This window comes from Tursiops truncatus, chromosome 15 (assembly GCF_011762595.2).
Source record: "Tursiops truncatus isolate mTurTru1 chromosome 15, mTurTru1.mat.Y, whole genome shotgun sequence".
Classification (NCBI taxonomy): Eukaryota; Metazoa; Chordata; class Mammalia; order Artiodactyla; family Delphinidae; genus Tursiops; species Tursiops truncatus.
In genome coordinates, this window is record NC_047048.1 from 63,504,737 (window position 1) to 63,527,015 (window position 22,279).

The window sequence follows — 22,279 nt, forward strand, 5'->3', positions numbered from 1 at the left end:
ACATAAATCACAGTTCTACTCTGCATTTTTCCTAAATGTAAAATTAAAAACAAAGCTAGGAGCACTCTTGAGAGAAGCTGGACAGGAGTCAACAGCATCCCCAGGTTAGGGAAGCAGTGGTGCCTTGGAGCACAGAGATTCGCGCAGAGCCGAGCACAGGTGCCCTAACTTGGGGGGGTTGCAGGGTTGGGAGGGCAACATGCGCCCTTCACCAGCATCCCTGAAAATTGTCCGTCCAGCCTGTTCCACAAGGGGGCTCTCCCTGTTCTTAACAGCAGTCCGTTTTGTCTTCTTCAGTCATGTGTTGGGAAGTTTCCACGTTGAATTATAACCTGCCCTTCCGAGTCACCTGCCTGTGGGCCTCACTCTGCCCCCTGGCGCCTGTAGTCCCACTCTGCATCCTCCTCCAGGAAGGCCCTTCAGAGTTCAGCGTCCCCCCTGCCCCCCAACTCCCACTTTCTTCCGCAGCTTCTCCCGTGGGTTCTAGAGGGCTCCTTGTCCTGGACCCCTTCCTCTGGGGGTCTCCTGTAAAGAGCAGGGCCCAAAATGTAACCCAGAGCTCCAGGTGGACCCTGAACAGCCTGGGGTCAGCAGAATCCTGGCTGGAGATTTTCTTCCTGTCAGCTTGTGTGGGAACAGAACTGGCCCCACTCCGGCTCCCAGCTCCTGTTTCGCGGCCAGTCTTGCTGCAGTGGCTCCAGCTGACAGCAGGGGGTGCTCTGAGCAGGCACTGAAGGTCCCCTGGCTCAGTGGAAAGAATGGCCCGGCGGCTTCCCTGACATCTTTTATCCTGTGAATTGGGTCAGAGAGCCAAAGCTTTCCTCTCTTTGTTCAGGCTCTTTCTCTCTTCAGGATTTTTACTTGTTAGATGCAGAGCCTCTTCTTCCCTCTGGGAGCCTCAGTTTCCCCTTCTGAAATGAGGGTAACAGGACCTGCTTCACAGGTCGCCATTTGGATTAAAGTTAATAACTTCTCCAAAGGGCTGACACTGCCTGGCACATAGTAACTAAATATAAGTACATGTTTCCCTTTTTCTTTCTGCAGAAACTTTCTGTTCTGTGCCAGCTCCCACCCCACTCAACCTAGTTTCTAAGCTTCTGGTTGCTAGAAACTAGTTTCTAGTTAGACGTGGGCAGGAATGTTCCACAAGGGGTCTCATGGACCATCTTTGGCCATCCTTGCCGGGCTGATGGTGTCAGTACAAGCTGAAATGGGAGCAGCTAAAGGCGCCTGCTTCCCAAGTAGAAGAGAAAGGAGGCTTTGTAGGCTCTCAGAACTCTTCCCTCTGGGATGGTTGCAGTGTTGTTGTCCTGAAAGCTTAACAACCTGAAGTAGAATCTCCGAAACCCACGCAGATTTTGTCTGGACCTCCCCCCTTCCTTTTCTCTCTCTTTCCTGTTGGCAAGATTCTCTTAATGAGGTTTGATTCCCTGACAATCATGGAGATTTTGCTAAAATGGAGCAGGGGGAGGGGTGGGGGAGGCCAGAGGGCTTATAATGCTCCCTTGAGTCTTCAGAATCCTTCAGATCTTCTGGGATCTGACAGACGCCTCACCGGGTCATAACCTGCATTGGAGCCCAAGCGCGTGGGAACCTGCCCCCTGCTGCAGTCAGGAGCAGTTTTCGGCACATCTTACCGTGGAGCTTTTCACAGGACACAGGATCAGAGACCGGGTTCTAGGCCTGCCTTTGCCACTGGCTCACTCTCTGACCTTGGGCACGGTGCTTACTTCCCCAGCCCTCAGTTTCCACATCTGTGCCATGAGGGACTTGGGTCAGAGCAGTGGTTTCAAAGGAGGGAGGCACTTTGGGGCACTAGGGCAGCCCAGGCCTCCAACTTCCACGGGGGGGGGCCCTGTATCTGTGTTACATATTGGATTGCCATCAAGATTTTGTGTGAAAGTATTCTGTAGTTTCGAGAAGATTTAAATCCCATTGGCCTTCTTGCGTTGCTGTTGTTGTTTGCACCTCGCGGCTTGCAGGGTCTTAGGTCCCCAACCAGGGATCAAACTCGGGCCCCCGGCAGTGAAAGCACCGGGTCCTAACCACTGGACCACCAGGGAATTCCTGGCCTTCTTGCTTTTTGAACAATTCTAGAAGTCCATCCTTCCCTCCTAAGTGTTGCTTGAAAAACTCTAGGGGAGGTAGAGGGCTGTTTTGTTGATGGTTGACAGTGCTGTACTCTCAGTGCTTTGGACCAGTGATGATGCTTGGATATTTAGATCTTTACCTTCTATGATATGTTCAGGTCAGTCCTCTTCCAGTCTTTCTGTGGATTTTGTTAGAATTCTCCAAGAACAGGCCTTGGTATTTGTTTCTTTGGGAATGAACCCCACAGAGTTCAAGCTGTTTCAGCCACTGCAGCGACTGGCACTAACCTCTAGAGCTGGTCGTTTGGTATATTTTGGTCTAATCTCTTTCCTTCCAATTAGCGCTTGCAGAAAGGTCCGATTTCAGGCTGTGGCCTGTGAAACTTAACTCAGTGCCTCCCCGACAACTCGACATTAGATCGCAGTTGGGACCCATATTCCATTGGCTGTAAGTCAGCAAGGCTCTCAGGCATTCTTTTCCTGACTCGACTGACTGTGACCTTGAAAAAGTCACTGACCTTCTCTTGGCCTCAGTTTACCCATTTGCACAAGTAGGAGATTGGACTGCAGGAAGTCTTAGGAGTTCTTTTGGCTCTAGCCTTCAAAGATTCCATGTGATGTAAGCTACTTTCCCCTCTGACACTGGCAGCTCTATTATTAAAAGAGGAAGAGTCCTGGACCATCTGTGGATTTCCATTCCCCGATGGTTAACACGGGGAGGGTATGAGACCGCATCCCATTTTACCCGGTTAGGGTGGTGGTTGAGGGCAACAGTAGATAATTTGTTGGGTGCCTTGATGGGAAGAGTAGCCTTGATGAGGCTGACCTGCCTTCCTGTCCCCAGCCAGCTGACCTTGACCAAGGGGGCAGGTGGACCTTGGTCCCTTCTTGCGGAGGGAAAAAGTGAACCCATTCTTAAGGTGCCTGATATTTCATGTTAACTCTTCTTGCTCCAATTAAAACGCAGGGTTCAGAGCATTGGGTATTTATAGAAAGAGAGTACATTAGGCCAGAAGAACTCAGTCTCCTAAAAGTGACCGCCACACAGCAGGAAGAAAGGGAGGCAGGCCTCGCAGACATGCTTGCTGACGGCAGACTCTCCAAGGTAGACGTCCTGGTGGACAAGTTCACCTTTCAAATGGCCACAGAAGAAAAGGTGGGAGCCAAAGGAGCAAACACACAGCGACAAGGAAGAATGATCACGAGCCCTGAAGGCTTCAAGTCAGTGTGGGAGGAAAGCCCCTGGGTCAGGGAAGGCCCAGGAGGGGCTTCTCTGGCTGCAGGCCGCAGGCTGGCAGGAACGCTCCCAGAGGGCTCCTGGTTCAGGGTGGACCCTGGGGAGGCAACCATCAGGAAGCAGCGGGCCTCCAGGGATCAGCTGGAGGGCCCGGCAGAGCTAAGGCAGAAGTGGGAGGAGTTCCAGGCTTGCGGAAGACCCGCCGCCCCGGCCACTGGCCCTGCAGAGGTGGATGTCCCCTCTCCAGCCTCCGACACGGGAGGACTCCGGTCGTTTCTGCTGGACCCAGCCTACACAGAAGCCAGAGCCGACTCGAGCGATGAAACCGACACTTCCTTTGCAGAGAGAAGCTTCTATTTAAACTATGGAGAGAAAGAGTCTGAAGACCAAGTCCTCCCTCCAGCCCTGGAGGAGAGAGAGGAGCACTTAGATGCCCCACCTGGCTGCGAGAGCAGGCGGAAGCTGTCGGAGGAGCTCACGGAGAGCTCAGAGCTGGACTCCTCAGGCCCATGGGGCTCTGCTGCCACTGTCGGCAGAAACAAGCACCACGAGGGTGAAGCCCACTCAGCTTCCTCAGAGGGAGGGGCGGGGCCCCCCAGGAACCAAGGACCAGATGACCTGGAGGTCTTTGTCAAGCAGCTCGGAAAGGGACCTTCTCCAGGGCTGATGTTTGCTGAGTACGAAGCCCGGTGGGAGGTGGAAGGAGAGTCTACCCACCCAGCATCCTCAGTAGCTGCAGAGGAAGAGGCCCCCCAGAGTGGAGATTTGATGGGAAAGGCTGAGAAAAGTCCCCCAGGAGAATGGAACCACTCACCTCACAGAGGAGGGGGCATGCGTCCAGACAGCCAGGTCTGTGTCCTTCCGTGGGCCATCCCTCCTAGCGATGTCAGGAAGCCAGCCAAGCCGGACAGAGGCAACTTCCTGCCCAGAGAGAGGGGACCAGTTCACACCCAAACAGGAGAACCTGTGACAGAGGACAGCAAGGCCCCAGCGTTTCTTCAGATGGAGGAGGTGATCACCCCCCTCCCAACCTCGCCCCGTCCCTTTGCGGCTCAGACGTCTCCAGAGGAAGCTTCTTCAAGCCCAGCCCCTTATGGGTCGGGGGAGCCTGTGCAGCTCAGGGACCGCTTTGGAGAACAGTCCCCCCTATTTCTCAAACATGCCCATCCTCCTAAAGAGAGCCCGGAGCCCAAGGACCGAGTAGGGCTGGCTGTGACCCCAGACGGAGGTGAGCGCAGGGCCCCTCCCATCGCCAGCAGGAAGCCCAGAGTTGTCCCTGAAGAAGCCCAGGGGTTGCGGTTCCCTTCAGGGAAGCAAAAGGAGATGACCTCTTTCCAGGCTGGGGGTCAAGAGGGCTCCCTGGAAGATATTAGCAAGACCTCTGTGGCCAACAAGATTCGGATCTTTGAGACCCACGGAGCTGAAACTCGCTGGGCGAGTCAGGGTGAAACCAGGGCCTTTGCAAACGAGTTGTCTTCGGAGGCCTCTGTGGGGCAGGTCGAGCAACAGCGGAGTAGGCGTTTAGACCTGGGATTTGCTCAGTTTCAGCCCCCAGAGGACTTTGCTGCCCCCAAAGCCACACATTCCTCCATGATGCCGCCAGCTACCAGACACTTCTGGGAGGGCATTTCTACCCCATCCCCCCGGGAAGGATGCATGGACGTCGAGCTCGTGTCCCCCAGTCCAGGCTGCGAAACTACACTGGAGGAAGCTACTGGGGGAACTGGCCACGTGAGCCCCCGCCCCCATGCTGCCCCCAGCCCGGGAGCTGACCGCATGCCGCGTAGTTCTTTAAAAGCATGTTTCTGTGGCCCCTCGTCATTACTGCCACCAGAGGCTGCTTGTCCATCCCTATGAGTTCTTTTCCCTAAACGGGCCTGAGCGTAGCCCAGGCGGAATGACGGGTTCATCTGCTTGGCCCATGTTAGCTTAGCCACACAGACCCTCGGCTTTTGGTGTGACCTGGTGCCCGGAGGGTCACGCAGCGCCAGTGGAGAAAGTGGCACCGCCTCCAGCAAACTACACATTTGCTTTGCCTTGCTGCCCGCACCTGCTGGGTTCCTACCGTTTTGCTTGGCTTGTCCAACGATCTTCCTTCATCCTTTCCCTTCCCTGGTGCTCCTGCCTTGGGGAAGCTGACAGTCCAGAGGTTTCCATCCTTCACTTCCGGCTCCCTCTCGGTCCTAGTGCCAAGTTCCTTTCTGCCTCCTTAAGACTAACTGTCTTCTCTAATCCAGAACAAATCCGGAGACGCGGTCAGGCAAGAGAAGCACGTTACCAGCTTAGCAGCGAATCCCCCAGGAAAGGGGGGGCACCTGAGATTCACCAGCCCCTCAGGCCCGCAGGTCTCTGCAGCCCCTCGGTGCCCTGATGACCTGGTCATCTTCGCCTGGCCAGGGTGCATCGCTGCCTTAGATCCCCACCTGCTCTGGCAGCGCCTCTTGTGGCAGCTCAACTCTGGCTTGTCTGGAATGAGTCCTCACACCTCTCAACCTTCCGGAAGCTGGCTAAAGCGAGGCTTGTCTAGCAAGTGAATCTCTAAGTGCACCGAGTCTCTGGAGCCTGAAGCCAAGTACTTTAAAAATATTGGGTGGGGCTTAGATTGGTCTTAAAAAAGAATGTCGTAAAACAGCCAAAAATGTGTGTGGTGTTTAATCCCTGACAGGCCAGTTGAGAGGTATGTATGTCGGACAAGAGTTGCTGGTCCCCCTCCAGCACTTCCTTGGCCTGCTGTTGTCAATTACACTGATGGGAGCAGAACCTCCACTCACGGAGCTCGGGGTTGAAGTGATGTAGCGCCCAGCTCCCACGAATTACCCGGTGTTGCTCCTCCCTCTAGACGATGCTGACCCCTCCCACGGAGACTCAGTGGAATTGACAAACCGTGTTGGCTTCCTCTTTGTTCCTCAAAGCTCTTGGCTCCAGCCTCTCTGCCTCCCTGTCCTGGGTGGTCCTGAATCCCTGGGTCTCCCTCCTTGGTTTTTGCCTCCTTGATGTCCGCCTGCACGGATGGGCCTGGGGTCCGGGCTCCCATCCCTGCCTTGTGCGCAGTGCCGCTTCTGATAAGCTCCCAGATCCAAACCTTGGATGGGGCCTCCTGTCCAGGACCAACTGGCAGGATGTTTGCTTTGTACTTGCTTCTGCCGTCAGCCGGAGACCCTCGGAAAAGAGTGTCCTCGCTCTTGAGAAGTGTTCTTTTTTTTTTTTTTTAAACCTTATTATGGTGTCAAAGAACCTTTCCGGGGGTGTTTTTCTTTTCCTGACCTCCTCTTCCATTTGGGGCATCGAATGGCCCCGAGATTTCTTCTGTCATTCACCATCTTGATTTCTCTCTTTCTCTCTCTCTCTCCCCACATCCCACACCCCCATTCCTTTGATTTTACCTGGCCATAGAGAGCAGGGCTGAGGGAGGGCTCCGAGGAGAAAGTCAAACCGCCACGGCCCAGGGCCCCAGAGAGTGACACGGGAGACGAGGACCAGGACCAGGAGAGGGACGCGGTGTTCCTGAAGGACAACCACCTGGCCATTGAGCGGAAGTGCTCCAGCATCACGGTCAGCTCCACGTCCAGCCTGGAGGCCGAGGTTGACTTCACGGTCATCGGCGACTACCACGGCAGCGCCTTCGAAGACTTCTCCCGCAGCCTGCCTGAGCTTGACCGAGACAAAAGTGACTCAGAAACCGAGGGCCTGGTGTTCTCCCGGGATCTCAACAAACGGGGCCCGAGCCAGGATGATGAGTCTGGGGGCATCGAGGACAGCCCAGACCGACGGGCCTGCTCCACCCCGGATATGCCCCAGTTCGAGGTACAGTGGAGCATCATCGGGACCCGGGCCCACCGGGCACTGCATGTTCAGAGGGCCCTGGGCCATGTGTGAGAAGACTGAGCCACCAGCCTGAAGCTCTGTTCCGTGTTGCATGACCGCCCCTCCGCAGAACAGCATGGTTCTGTGCTCGCATGTTCGGCAGCTCGGTTTACCCCTAACGTGCACTCCTGGGCGCTTTAACCCTCTGACCCCGTCTCTTGCCTGAGGTCAAGTGATGACAGGCAGTCTGGTCCTACGCGACTCCTCCTCCCCCTGTCTGTGTTGCATGGCACCTGCAGAGACCGTGTGCTTGTGGACTCACGGGGGCGCCTGCCGCCTGCTCTGAAAGCCAGATGGTGTTTTCTGATCGCGGCCCTGGCTCCCCTCCCCAGGGCCTGGGGTCTTGGGGTAGTGGTGGAAACTCTTAGAGAAGAGGAACCGTCATCACCTGGGGGGGACACGGGTAGACTGCGTCTGGGCGTCTCTGCTCCCTGTCCTTCTTTCAGAGGATCTTTGATCACATTTTTCCTTCGCTCTCCCACCTCTTCCAGCCCCAGCTCCCTCCCACGTTCCAGGCATTGAAACAGGAGCTCGTCTACTCTGGGCTTTCACTCCATGCTATACCCTCTGGAGAAGGTGTCTCCTCCCTTTCTCTGCCTTGCAAACTTGTCACCTTCCAGGGCCAAGTTCAGATAGCACTTACCTAGCAAACGCTTTCCTGACAACCCTGGGCAGAAGTGTTGCTCCCTGCTCCGCCCCCTTGCTCTGCAATGCTTCTGCTTCCAGCGGTATCACAAGTAGTCAGGTTACTGGCTGACAGGTCTGCTTTCCTACCAGGTGGCAGCTCCACTAAGCTTGTACGTTCCAGGCACTAATGATTAACTGAATGAACGGCTAGATCTCCGAGTTACAACCATCTAGAAGAATCCCCTCTTAACCACCCTCCCAACAAGCTAACTTTCATTCATTTATTCAGCTCACATATGTTAGCACCTGCTGTGTGTACAGCCATGAACTAGCTTCTATGGAGGACTCAGAAGAAACTAATCATTTAACATAAGACTTCTAGAGGAGGCGTGGGAAACTGGTGGCCCTGGGCCAAATCTGGCTAGCAGATGTGTTTTCTTTGACTTTGATTTAAAAATCAGGACACTGAATATAAAATCCAGGGATTTTTTTTATATCATTAAAAAACAAAAATCAGATGATCCGGTCACTCAGGCCAAACCTGAGTGGACCCCATGTGCTCTCCAGTTCACCCCGGTCCTCAACAAGCCCGCTTCACTCGTTTACATCTCCTGCCTGGCCCCCCCAGGCCTCCAGGTGTGACTCCTACTCTAAAGAACAGTTCAGAGAAAGCAGCTGGGAGGTGGTGGCATAACCATTGAAGTCATTCAGGACTACGTATTATCAGGAAAATGCTGAGTGTGTGGCACGGCACAGAGCATGTTAATTGAATGGTGAATGTTCTCTTAATGGTAGCCTGAAACCCAGCATGCAGCCACCATGAGGTGGTATGGTGGCAGGGTCATGGGCAGGCTGTCCTGGCGCTGCTGGTGGTTCTGGCTCCCCTCTTGGGCTGTTTGTCTGTGACATCATACCAGGCCTCTTTGGCCCTGGCCTTCGACCCCCTCTGGAGACTTGGTCAGCGGCAGTGGCGGGAGATAGCCTGCTGACCCCGCGCCGCAGTTGCCTGTGAGTAGGAGTCGTGCCGGGGCTTGAGATACAGAGTGTTCTTCCCTCATCTGCCTACAGCCTGTGAAAACGGAAACCATGACAGTCAGCAGCCTGGCTATCAGGAAGAAGATCGAGCCGGAGGCTGTACTGCAGACCAGAGTTGCCACTGTGGACACCACCCAGGTAACCTGTGCCTTCCTGTGCACTCTGGGCCTAGGTACTGGGCATTTAAGGGTGGGGTCTCCGTCATGGCCAAGCCCCTTGGCCAGCTCTTGCTACCTTGGCTCCCCCGGAGCCACCATTTTAACCCTGATGCTCTTCTGAGCTTCGTTGTCCTCCCTGAGCTCCGGGTGTGGGTGGTGGGATGGGTTCTTATCCTGGGCAGACTACACCTCTTAAAGCCTCAATTTTCCCATCTGTAAAATGGGGAGGCTCACGTCTCCTTCATCCTCCTGGGAGTGTTCTAAGGACTAGCGGTTAGCGGATTAGACCATGGCTTTCAGATCGCTTGAAGGAGGTGGAGAGGTTTCTTAAGATATCCCAGGGGAAGAGGAGAGAGAACCCAATTCAGCTTGGGTCAGAGCAGCTCACATTGGATCATTTTCGTGTGTGTGCACGGAGGTTCCACATCACATTGACAAAATGAACAAACTGGAAAAAAAAGATAAAATGTCATTTGTCTTAGCAAGATGAAACATACTCAGTCCCCCGGAGACGTTGTTGTAAATAGACACGGGTGCATCATTACAGTGCATTTCCCAAGTTCCTTTTGTGGTTTTTAAGCTTTGAAAATGGAGACTAAGGGTCTGATAGATGCCCTCTTGGTTCTTTCTGGCCAGAGGAACCGCAGTGCTGGGGACTCTTTTGCCCTGGAGACCAGTCTTTGTCTTAAGAACTAAGGAAAGATGTAAATCTACAAAATGTGGGCAACTCTGCCGTTTCCAGACTTTTTTCTCTCACTTTTATAACATGCATAGAGGTTTATGAGGCTGCTAGTGCAGCTGTCGAGACTCTTGAGTTCTGACAAGCTGTGTGACCCCGGGGCAACTTACTCCCTCTCTGATCTATTTTGTTTTAGTAATGTGTGTTGGTTTTGTTTTTATACAAAGAAATACAAAGAAAACTAAAAATGGCCCCAAATTTTACAGCTCAGTAACCCCTATTGACATCAAAACAAAATAACAACAAAATATTCACAGTTATGAAATTCAAACAGAACAAAATGAATTTTTTTCTGAGTGCTCCCAGAAAAAAAAATATATGCATATACCAACATACGTTCTTATATCTCTAGGTATTTAAATTTTTTACACAAAAGAGATCATTCTCTTTTACACTTTACCTTTTTTCTTTTTTTTTTAAATAAATTTATTTATTTTATTTTTGGCTGCGTTGGGTCTATGTTGCTGCGCATGGGCTTTCTCTAGTTGCGGCGATTGGGGGCTACTCCTCGTTGCGGTAGACGGGCTTCTCATCGCAGAGGCTTCTCTTGTTGCGGAGCACAAGCTCTATGCGCACAGACTTCAGTAGTTGAGGCATGCGGTCTCAGTAGTTGTGGCTCGCGGGCTCTAGAGCCCAGGCTTAGTAGGTGTGGCACACAGGTTTAGCTGCTCCACGTCATGTGGGATCTTCCTGGACCAGGGATCGAACCCGTGTACCCTGCGTTGGCAGGCGGATTCTTAACCACTGCGCCACCAGGGAAATCCCTTTTTTTTTTTTTTTAATACTTACCTTGGAGATCACTCCATGTTGGCACATGTGGCCCCACCTCACTCTCCTTGTTCCCCCTTAGGAGTGGATCCTGATTTAGCATGCCTTTATCACCTATCAATGGACCTGTGATGGTTTTTGTCTTTTGCAGTTAATGTTGAATGCTGCAGTGAACTTTGTTGTTCAGACTTCCTGGCGAAATTTTCAAAGTTTATGCCTGAAGGGTGAATCCCTAGCAATGGGCTCGCCCAGTCAAAGAATACAGGCATTGAAATTTGGATAGGATGTATCAAATTATATGGGATTATTTTCCCTTTGTGAAATAAAATGATTGGAATGAGCTGGAGGACCTGTGAGACCCCTTTGTAGTTTGGTCTGTGTGTGGACGCATCCCCTCCCCAAGTGCATGTCTGCTCACGCTGCCCGTCACTTGGTACCTGGGGATGCCACGAGCCCAGGTGGCAGACGTTGCAGGCGTATCTGGCACTCTCCCTCTCTCTCTCCCCTCTCTAACGACTCCTCCTCTGGCCAGCAGGTTGACGGGACTGCCCCAGGGGGGAAGGAGTTCATAACAACTACTCCCTCCATCACCACAGAGACCATATCAACCACCATGGTAAGTAGGACCCGAGACCTCCTTCTCTGACCAGCCCCATTGGCCCTGAAATGGCCAGATAACAAGCTAACCTCGCCAGCTATGGCAGGAAGTCCTCATCCGCCCTCACAGCATCAGGTGTGGCACACACAGTCAGACTTTTATTGTCTGACACACAGTCCAACTTTTATTGACTGGCCACAGGGCATCCAGTCAGACCTCAGCTTTGCAAATTGAATAATGTAGGAGGTGGCATCCCTGAGTCTCAGTCATCTGGACCATCTCAGGTACGGCAGGGATAAAGAGAGGACGGTACTATTTGATTAACTGACTGTCGGCAACACAGGAGGGTTGTGCCTGAAAGTCCTCCCTGAGTGAGGTCCATCCTCCTGGCAGCCATGGCTCAGGATTTGGGACTGTGTCCTGAGGGACCCTGTGGTTCTGCTACCTATTTGCTGCCTGACCCATGAAGGAAGGTCTTTAGGTGTCCTCATCTATAAAATGGGAGTACTCCCATTCTGCCTGGTTCACGGGCTCTTAAGAGAGTTCAGTAACATCAGATTCTTCAAATGATGACACAGCACAGCTAGCATTCAGCCACAGGTTAGGATACCATGCAGTGTGCTCATGGGGTAAAACCAGAGCTGTGAAGTGGATGCTCTTTTTCCCACCCTTTACAGATGAGGAAAATGCAGTTCAGAGAGGTACAGTGACTTACCCAAGGTCACACAACCAATACGTGGTAGAGCCAGGTCAAACCCAGGCATTCTGATTCCCGAAGCCCCACTGTCCACCTCAACCACTCTGCTCTGCTCCCTCATCCTGACCGTTGTGAACAGTGGCTGCGTGGGGCTGGGGCTGGGGCTGGGGCCGAGCAGGTATCAGTGCCTGGGCCAGATCTGTCTTGAGCTGTGGGAGGTTGTTTTCAAATGCTTTCTCTTGCCAAACCCCTCATATGCACATAGGAAGAAAATTACATTAATTTAGACGACCCAGCAGGAAGGTTTTGAGTAAACAAAGATTTTAAGAGAAATAAGCCCAAACCAGTTATCAGCTTGCACGCTCTCCCCTGGTCGCTCAGTTCCTCCTCTCCCCTCACCCCTTCACCACGTGGCATCAGGATGCTTATCGGGCTAAATGTAAATTCGTACCATGGTGAGCAGGCAGTCATATCATTCATTCACTCATCCATCCATCCATCCATTCATTTGTTCTAAAAACATTTCTTAATCTCTCCTCTGCCCAGTATGGGGAGTGGAAGAAAAGATACTGCCTGTTAGAACTCATTCATCGAAATAATAATCACAGGCACATCTAATGGGCTGTGCCTTTGTGTTTAGGTCCTGGGCACACAGTGGTGAACAAGGTCCAGCTCTCCCACTTCCTGGCTGGATGACCTTGGGCAAGTTACCCAAACCTTTCCAGACCTCAGTTTCCACTTCTGGAAAATGGGGTGAGGGGAACTAATAGCATATCTCCCAAAGGGTTGACGTGAGGCTAAACTAAGGTAATCTATGCAAAGCCCTCCAAAGAGTGCCTGGCACATTACAAGTGGTCTGTAAATGTGAGCGGCCGTTACTTTTTCCTGCCTTTCCTAGGGGGCATAGGGTGTGGAGTGACACTGTAGGAGCTGGGGAAGGCTTTATCTAGGCGGTGACATCTGAGCTATTCTTGAAGGATAAATTAGGGTGCAGTCATGGGAGGAGGTCTCCTAGGCTGTGGGAACAGCGGATGTAAAGGCAAGGATGTGAAGGAGCATAGCATTTAGGGAAAGGAAGTGGTCAGTGAAGCAAGATGTCAAGTGTTGGGGGGGGGCAGGGGGAGAAGAGGCTGGAAAGGAAGGCTGGGCCAGGGCTTGAAGGGCCTCGAATGCCATGTATGAAGTTCAAACTTCATCCTGGAGACCATGGAGAATCACTTCAACTTTTTAAGTAGAGGCATGATGTCATCAGATATGTGTTTCTGTGTTTTAGAAAGATTACTCTAGCAGCCCGTGTGGGACATGACTGGAGCAAAAAATTCCTTCCCTTGGGGGCGTGGGTCTCTTTTTTTATTTCTCCTTCCTTCCTTCCCCTCCTCCCTCCTTCCCTCCCTCCTTCCTTCAGCAAATATTTATTGAACACCCACGATGTGTGAAGTAGTGTGCCAGGCGCTGTGAATCCAGCTCTGCGGGAGACAGACAGCATCTCTGAGCCCACATTCTACTGGGAGAGACCGGAAGAGCAGGCAGGGAACTAGTTTAGGGGTGGGGGCAGGGCCAGGGTGCGAGGAGTTGGAGGCTGACCAGGAGGTCAGGGTTGAGGGTGCCTGGAGGGAGGAAAGTACCGGATTGGGTCACTGGTAGAACGTTCAGGTGATAGGAGGAAAGACGGGCCGCGACGCCGCGCACCAGTCCCGCTGGTCTCCGAGAGCGAGCTTGGCCCTGGGAACCTGTTAGAGAGGAAATTCCCAGGCCCCGCCCCAGACCTATTGACTCAAAAGCTCCGGGGCGGGGCCCGGGGGGGGGGGTGGTCTCTGTTTTCACAAGCCCTCCAGGTGACACCCCTCAAGTCCGAGAAGCACTAATAGGAACAAGGAGCACAGAGGGGGGTTGCTCTTTAGCGGCAGGTGTGTGTTGGGGGTGGGAGGCAGCGAATTCCATTTTGGGTCTGATGAGTCTGAGGCGCCTGTGGGACGTTTCCAGGGAAAGTGTCTAGGCAAGTCTAGGGTTCAAGCAAGATCCGAGCTACAGATAAAGCGAGAGGGGACAGTGGCCTCGATGAGGCAGTGGAAGCCTTGAGTGGCTGAGGCGTCCCAGACAGAGGCGGCGAAGAGGAGAGCCCGGAGTCCGCCGGAGGAAGGGCCGGGGGCGGAGATGGCGGTGTCACCTTAGCCACGGAGAGGGGCTGCGCCTCCTAGAGGCGGGAGAGGGAACTGGCTGAAGATACAGGAGGGGCAGGCGGAGCAGCTGGCACCTTGTGGTGCCTCGGAATGACCTGTGTCCCCATCAGGGTGAAGGTGGAGGTGAGGCTTTTCCGGGAAAGAGGGGTCAATGGGAGAAGCAGAAGCTTGAGGGGAGAAGGGCCTGGAGGGACAATAGGATTCAAAGGGGCTAGTGGCTGTTTCCTACCCTGGGAGAAAGGAAGCGTTGAGCCCAGAAGGCTGCCCTTTTAAGACCTGCTGCTGGGCCACATTCTGGGACTGCCTCTGAGAAAATAAGTGCCTTGTGCATGGAATGCCAGGTAACCAGGCCACCGACAGCCTCAGCTGGAGGCAGGCCTCGGGGAAAGGTGGGGCGAAGACAGAGGGCTTCTGTCCTCACCTGTCGCCTGGCAGGCAGAGGTCCAGATCTACTACCCTGCAGCCCACTGGGGAGCTGCAGAATGGACACAGCTTCTGGGCCCCAGGACAGACAAGGCTTATCCCTAAGATGGGGCAGGAAGTAGGAGGTAGAGGCCAGCAGCTGGGCCCCTTCCAGATGTGGGCCAGTAAGTCTAGGGCCAATTCCAGGAGTATCTAGCAGTTAGACTCCAAGGTAGGACCAGGAGAGCTGGCTCAAGGGCAAGTGTTCCAAGGGCAGAATGGCATGGCAGAAGGAGTGCACTGAATTTGGAGTCTGACCAACTTGGGTCTAAATCCAGACTCGATCACTCACTTTCGGGGGGCTTGAACAAGCCACTTCACATGCCCTGACCTTCCAGTTTCTCAACTATAAAACAGGAATATTAAAACAATTTCCTATGGTTGTTCAGAGGCTTAAATGAGATCATGCAGCCTTAACACAATGCTTAGCACATAGCGAGTACTCAGAAAACAGTAGTTAGTATGTTCTTAGTAGCCAGCCTGTACTCCTATATTAACCTGACAGATTTCCATTTGCAAAGCCCTTTCTCCTCTGTTATCTTCATAATGTCTCTGTGAGAGTGGGACAGGGGTCCCCTTTTTAAAAAATTTCTTAAGACTTTATTTTTTGAGAGCAGTTTTCAGTTCGCAGCAAAATTGAGAGGAATGTACAGAGATTTCTTGTAGACCCCCTGCCCTGGCACACATACAGCCCCCACCACCAACCCGTTATCAACACCCCTACCAGGATGGGACATTTGTTACCACTGATGAACACAGACTGCAGGGGTCCCTTTATGTAGGTGAATCCATGAGGCCCCGAGAGCGGAAGTGGTTCCATCCGGGTCACGTGGCTGGAACGTGGCAGGGCCAGGACCAGAACCTGGATGTCTCGACTCCTTTGTTAGTGCTTCCAGGGGGCAATACCGCGTCTTGTTCACCACAGTGTCCCTAATGCCAGGCACTCAGTAAATGTTTGTTAAATGAGTGGGTAAGTGTGTAAGCACGTGTGTGAGCGAGCGAGCGAGGGATGAACAAGAGCAGACTGGACTGAACGATGCCTTCAGCTCTCTGCTTCTGAGAGAAGAAGCACTATTCAACCTTGTGGCCGTGAGAGCTGCATGGCCACGTGCGCCAGCCATCCTGAGGGCCTGCCCACCTGAGACCTGGCCCTCTGAGCACTATTGTTTCCCCAGGAGAACAGTCTCAAGTCCGGGAAGGGGGCAGCTGCCATGATCCCAGGCCCACAGACGGTGGCCACGGAAATCCGTTCTCTTTCTCCGGTAAGTGGGCAGGGCCAACCCAGGCTAGCGGACTCCAGGCAGAGAATGTGGACGCGGGTCCACAGGTGGCCTGCAGCAAGTACGGCGTAGAGCGTGGGAGGCTGCCCCTTTAAGTGCAGCACCAGGAAACGGCATCACATTCAGATGCCCACAGGGCTCCCTGGTCCCCACTAGAGTCTCATCCGTTGGTGGTGCCTGTGATGTGACAGCTGCTTTGCATCTGCTCTCCTTACTGACCAGGAGGAGCAATGGACGAGGGCTCCAGAAGCTTGGACTCTGGACCCAGCTCTGTTGGTGGCTGCCTCAGTCGCCCACATCTGTCGCCGTGAGGTCTCTTGCAGCTCCTGTGTTCTCCAGATCTGTTGTTTTCATCATTTAGTCCCAGAGAGAGCACGTTCCCAGCCCTGACAGGGTGGGGGATTGGGGGGGCTCTGTGTCCACCTTGGATCCCTCTGTTCATTCTTGTAAGATGCCAGGATTCTTAAATTCTAGGGTCTTGTTAGGATTCTGGACCTCAGGAATCTCAGGTCCTAGGAATCTTAGATTCCAAGGTTTGAGGCTATCATGGGTCTAGCATTCTGAAGATTCCCATATTCCTGAGTTCTTAGACTCAGTGGCTCAAAGCATCTTGGCTTCCAAACTTCACCTTCATGGGACCCCCCCACACCCCGACTCCTCCCTTGGTTTACCTCACCCCCGCCCCCGTCCTGCAGAGTCCAGTGTCCTCACCTGAGCCCTGGGTGGGGGGTGGTTATATTCTGCAGATCATCGGGAAAGATGTCCTCACCAGCACCTACGGCGCCACCGCGGAAACCCTCTCCACTTCCACCACCACCCATGTTACCAAAGTGAGTAGCAGCAGGATGTCCTGTGCCCCCAGCCTGGCTGTGGGGCTCAGGAAGGTCATTGCCATGGCTCTGCCTTGTAACGTGGACAGAGAAGACCTGCGGTGTTCCCAGTTTCTGGGAGCTTTGTTCTGTGATAAGGGTTGTCCTAGGTGCCGACCTGCCCTTCAGCGTTGACAGCCAGGCTGGGGGGATGAGACCATCTCCTTGGAAGAAATTGTGAACCGTGGCGTTTGCGCCTTATAGATCCTAAGTGCTAGAGGGATTTAGAGGGGGGTGATTGAAGGAAGGCTCAAAGAATGAGGAAGGGTCTTCTGGAAAAAATGGGGTTTGTATAGGGTCTTGGAAAGCCAGGGCGGACTCATGAGGGAGGATGCAGACGTTCTAAGCCACGGGGAAGATGGGAACAGAAACCGTGTGTTTACTTATTCATTCACTGAGCAAATGTTAGTGAGCATCAACCTCACGCTGGCCTCTGGGCTGAGGGCTGCTGGAGGGGCTGCAAGCAATGCACATGGGGAAACAGGAGAAGTGGTCTCTGTCAGGAAGAAGCAGCACCTAGGGGACGTAACTGGGAAATTAGGTTGGACTGGAGGTAGGGGAAGCAGAATAGAGACAAAAGACAGATCCCAGGACAAATGTGATAACAGAGGGTCTGAGTCTGAGAGCCATTGGAAAGCCATCAAGGTTTTCAAGATGGAGAGTGACCCAGTGAAAAGGGGTTTAAGGAGAGGAGATTAGGTCCACCAGGATGTGCAGGCAGATGGGAGAAAGAAGAGAGAGAGAGTCTCTCCATAGAGAGACTAGGGATGGAGGGCCTGGTGCAGGGTGCGGGGAGGAAGAGGCGGGGCCAAAGAAGGGAGACATTCCTGGTGAGACAGCCATGACTTAGCCCGTGAGGACAGAGGGCTGAGGACAGGCTGGCCAGCATGTCCATGCCTGAGTGGCCAGGGCCCAGGCAGGGATGGAGGCCTGGAGGAGAGAGGCCAGAGAGCCAGGATGAGTTGGAGGTTTTGCTCAAGCACCAAAGGAGGAGTCTGGTAGGCAGCACTGGCCCTTGAGGAGCACAGACTGTCCCAGCCCTGCCCACTCCCATGCAGCACGGTCCCCAGAAAGCACCCACTCCTACCAAAAGCATCAGTGAGCGATGATGACTTCACTGAAAGCTTTATGGGAAGGTGTTCCGTCACACACCCCACTGCATACAGCTCAGATAACTCTTCTTCCCAAAGTCCCTCCTAGCCCTGCCACCTGGGAGCCCCCCTCTTCTTTCTGTCCACTCCTGACCCCAGCTGGGGTTTCCCTTAGCCACCACCCGCCTTTAATATGCCAAGCAAGTAGGTCCTGCCCTATCTTCTACTTCTAAACTTGCACCCGAACCCCAGCCCTTCGGAAAACAGTGGCGGTTTTAAGCATATGTATAAGCATCATCAATGCAGTTTTCTAGTATTGTTGGAAGTCATTTAAAGTAGAACCTTGTCACCATTCACATTTCATTCATGTGTTCATTCGACAAATCCGCATTTAGCACCTGCCCTGGTCAGGTTGGACAGGGGAGTGGGGGAGGAGGGGATCCAGAGATGAACAAAACACAGCCCCTGCCCTCGTGAGCCCCAGCCCAGTGAGCAGGGCCAGGTCACACACACAACGTCAGTACAAGGCAGAGAGGCCCAGGACCGTGAGAGATACGAACGTGCCGCTCAGGGAGTACCGAGGCAGGACGGAGGAAGGACCGCTCACCAGGGTCAGGGTGACAGCATTTGAACCGGGCTTGGAAGAGCTAGAGGGGGCAGCTTGGTAGTTGGGGGAGTGGTGGCAGCCAGGCAAGATGTGCAGTCTGAAGTCCCAAAACCAGAAAAAGGAGAAAACCGAGGGAGCCAGGAGAGAAGGCGACTGCTGGTTCCAGCCTTGCCCTTGAGGGATGCTTTGGACCGGTCCCCTGTCGAGGCTGCTGCCCCAGCAGGACCCAAGGCTGACCTCACCTCCCTCTCCCTCTGCAGACTGTGAAAGGAGGATTTTCTGAGACGAGGATCGAGAAGCGGATCATCATCACCGGGGACGAAGATGTCGATCAAGACCAGGTATGGGGATGCAGAGCATGGTTCCCAGTGGCACTGCCCAGGCCCCGGGCGCCCCCATATTGGTTTACCCATGGGCGGCTGCATCTGTGAGCAGAGATGTCCACTTCCTACTGACCCTGTCCAGAGGAGAAGCCCTCAAGGAAGGGGCACTGACTGGGAGTCAGAAGGAGCCAGAAGACCTGAGCTCTGGCCTCTCCCCTTAACTCCTGGTCCTCAGCTGTGTGCTGGAGGGGCCTGTTGGTCTCCGTGGCCTCTCCCGTATTCCATATGCTCTGACTCCTCACTTTGCGGTTCTTTTCCTCCAGGCCCTGGCTTTGGCCATCAAGGAGGCCAAACTGCAGCATCCTGACATGCTGGTAACCAAAGCTGTCGTATACAGAGAAACAGACCCATCCCCAGAGGAGAGGGACAAGAAGCCACAGGTGAGGCTCATGGGGTTCAGCAGCCACGAGATGGAGGAGAGAACAAGGTCCTCCGAGGGGCATTTCCATCTGAGGACCCACCAAGAGGCTTGGTCCCCAGCACAGCTCTGACCTCCCCAAGCTTCCTGGTTTGGGGCTCCAAGTGGAGAGGTAGCTCCCTCAGATATGACGAATCAGAGTGCAGAGGGGAAGGAAGGCTGGTTCCTTGGTTTCTTTGGGGTTTCAGGCTCCAGACCCAGAAAAGTAAATCCAGAAGTGGTCAGAACAGGGGAGAGAGGATTGACAGTGGGTACTGAGGTGGGACAGACAGAGACAAGTGTACCCTCACTGACCACTGCCTGTAGGCTGGAAGTCGGAAAAAGTCCTGCCAGGCCCAGGGCCACATTCCTGTCCCTGACTCTCTGTCTCCATCACCGGTCACTGGATGTTGCCAGGGAGGAATTTTTTTTTTTTTAAATTGAAGTATAGTTGATTTACAATGTTGTGCCAATTTTTTTTTATTTTTTAATTTTTTAAATTGACGTATAGTTGATGCCAAGGAGGAATATGATGGCCAGAGCCCTCGATCCCATCTGTCTTGCTAGATTGGAAACCCTTCTCAGGCCACCAGGGGCGAGAATCTTAGGGACCCCAATCCTTACTCTTTCCACTGAAGGGCTATCAGTGCCTTCGTGAATAAGAGGAATGAGATGAGGAATGAGAGAGGTCTTTTAGCAGATGAAATTCGGGGAAGGGTTCTGGCCCGTCTGGAAGTTTACTGAATTTGGTCAGACCGATAATAACAAAATCTCACAGACATTGAATTGAATGAAATAAGTCAAACACAAAAAGTACATACAATGTGAGTCTATTCATAGGAAGTTCAAAACCAGGCCAAACTAATCAGCGATGATCAAAGTCTGAATATCGGTTCCTTCTGGGATGTGGCATTGACAGGGAAGAGCCGCAAAGGGAACTTCTAGGGTGCTGGAAATATCAGCGTCTTGAACTGGGGGGGGGGGGGGGGGGTTGCATGGGTGTGTGTGTATGTAAAAGTGGACCAAGCGCCACACTTAGATTGGTATACTTTACTTACTTCACACCGTATACCTCAATGAAAAATAAATGCATTTCAAAGTCCCCTGCAAACAGCAGGTCTCCCTTTTGTCCTCTTCCCTGATGAAGAAACCCAGTGTTTTCTAGGAAGATACAGAATGTTTCTTTCTCATCCTTTGATTACCACCCCCTTCGTGTCAGAAGGAGAAGCACTGAACTTCCTGCAGTGACGGAAATGATTTTCTGTGCTGTGCAGTGTAGGGGCCACTAGCTGCACGCAGCTGTTGAGCACATGAAACTGGCTAATCTGAAATGAGATGCACCTTGAGGGTAGACTAGGTGCCGGAAAAAGGAGTATAAAATAACTCAGTAATTTTTATATCGATTACATGTTAAATGATAATGTTTGGATATATTGGGTTAAGTAAAATACATTATTAAAATTAATCTCACCTGTTTCTTTTTACTCTTTTTCATGTAAATTAAAACATATGAATTTTAATTTAGAAATTAAAATTTTCTATATAGCTGGAAAATTTTAGAAAACCAGAAATACTAGAAAATTTAGAAAATACTGTCTAGAAAATCTATTATCTAAAAAATTTTAAATTCCGTCTGTGGCTTCATTTCTGTTGGACAGCGCTGGTCTAGAAGATGTAAAAACTGATCACGGGCAGAGCCTGCCTCCCAGCCTTCCTCAGACTTTCAAGTAAATTGTCACTCCTGTCCTGTCAGTTGCCCAGTTACTGTTGCTTCTGTCCCCCAGATCTCAGAGTGGTAGAGTGTAGGTCACTTGCCAAGCTGGTGCTGGGCTGGCAGTATCAGCTGGGGAACACAAATACTAGAAAACTATTGCCGTAAAGTCTGACTTAGAAGTGCTGGGCCAGGACCTGGGAATCTTTATTTATACGTTGGTCCTTAGGAAGTCCATACGCAGCCAGGTGTAGGAGCCACTGATGCAAAGAGCTCTGTGCTGGGAATCAGGACCTGACTCCACTCCCAGCCATCCTGCTGACTTGGCTGTGTGGCCATTGGGGTCTCAGTTTCCTCATTTGCAAAAGGAAGAGATGGACAAGCCCCCTTCCAGTTATGCACAGTCCTCTGACTGTGTGTTTGCTTTCCTAGCTTCTCGTATCTTCTCCATTCCCCGTCTCACTCCTCCTCGTCTTTCCTGGGGCATCCCAGCCAGCCCCCCAGGCTCCTGCCCGCCCGCGTTCCCTGGCCATTTGGAGCTCTCGTCCCAGCCTCCACGTCCTGCCCACCCCATGCAGTCTTTCACATCTGCCCACCTCACTGCTCCCTTTGCGGTCCTTCCTCCTCGCCCCTCTTTTAGTCCTTTCTTTGTTGCCATTGTCCCACGCATCACTACACACGCTCTCTCTCTCTTTTGGATCCTTCTGTAAAGGTCACCTTGCTATGTTGTCCTGGAGAAACAGAAGTTTCTCCCTTGCCTTTTCTGCCCACCTGCTTTCCCATTAGTTATCGCCAAGTAGGAACCACCTCTGACTTTTAGTATAGTCAAACTCACTGATTCTGGGGGAAAGGTCTTCTCTGAATTAGAAAACTCTTTTTTAAAGTACTTGAAAAATGTTGGTTTGATGGATGGATGCATCTTGGCACCCGGGATGGTAGCCCTGACTCGAATCTCAGTCCTGACCGTTATTAGCTGAGCAACTTTGAGCACGCTATTTAACCTTCTCGGCCTGTGTTGCCTCATCAGCCAAATGACAATGACATAGTAACAATTGCAGTAACTTATGGAGTCCTTACACTCTTCCAGGCACCTGGCTGTGCACTAGGCGCAGTACTGTCACCTGCTCATTCATTTTACAAAGAAGGGAACTGAAGCTCTGAGATGTTAGGCGATTTGCTCACAGATTTAGAGCTGGGAACACAAAGAATTGGTTAGAGAGTCAAACCTCATCTGTTAGACTCCAAAGCTGCCTTATGGCCTTAATCTCCTGACCACGCTGACTGTTCACAGTATCTATCTAATAGGGTTACTGAGATCATACATCTACAGTAGTAAGCACCGTGCCTGGCACATAGTAAGTGCTCGATAAGAGTTAATTATGACCATGATTACTATTAACACAAAGTAAGCTAACAAAATGCTGCCCGTTTGGACTCTGCTGTAATAAACAGAAAAATACATGATCATACAGTATTGCTTAGATGT

General features: G+C 52.4%; 1 protein-coding gene across 14 annotated transcripts in view; it reads left to right on the top strand.

The window, feature by feature from the left end:
• Nucleotides 1-22,279, top strand: part of EPB41L1 (erythrocyte membrane protein band 4.1 like 1) — a 55,573-nt gene that overhangs the window by 27,655 nt on the left and 5,639 nt on the right. For 4 of the 14 annotated variants that reach the window (XM_073792946.1, XM_033839777.2, XM_073792948.1 and 1 more), the window contains 7 exons: nucleotides 6,721-7,131; nucleotides 8,887-8,991; nucleotides 11,051-11,134; nucleotides 15,631-15,717; nucleotides 16,482-16,565; nucleotides 18,563-18,643; nucleotides 18,949-19,065. In XM_073792946.1, the coding sequence (XP_073649047.1) occupies nucleotides 6,721-7,131; nucleotides 8,887-8,991; nucleotides 11,051-11,134; nucleotides 15,631-15,717; nucleotides 16,482-16,565; nucleotides 18,563-18,643; nucleotides 18,949-19,065 (969 nt within the window). Of the gene's footprint in view, nucleotides 1-3,057; nucleotides 5,059-5,564; nucleotides 5,673-6,720; nucleotides 7,132-8,886; nucleotides 8,992-11,050; nucleotides 11,135-15,630; nucleotides 15,718-16,481; nucleotides 16,566-18,562; nucleotides 18,644-18,948; nucleotides 19,066-22,279 lie in introns of all 14 variants that reach the window. The other 10 variants (XM_073792947.1, XM_033839774.2, XM_033839780.2 and 7 more) reach the window with 4 other exon arrangements.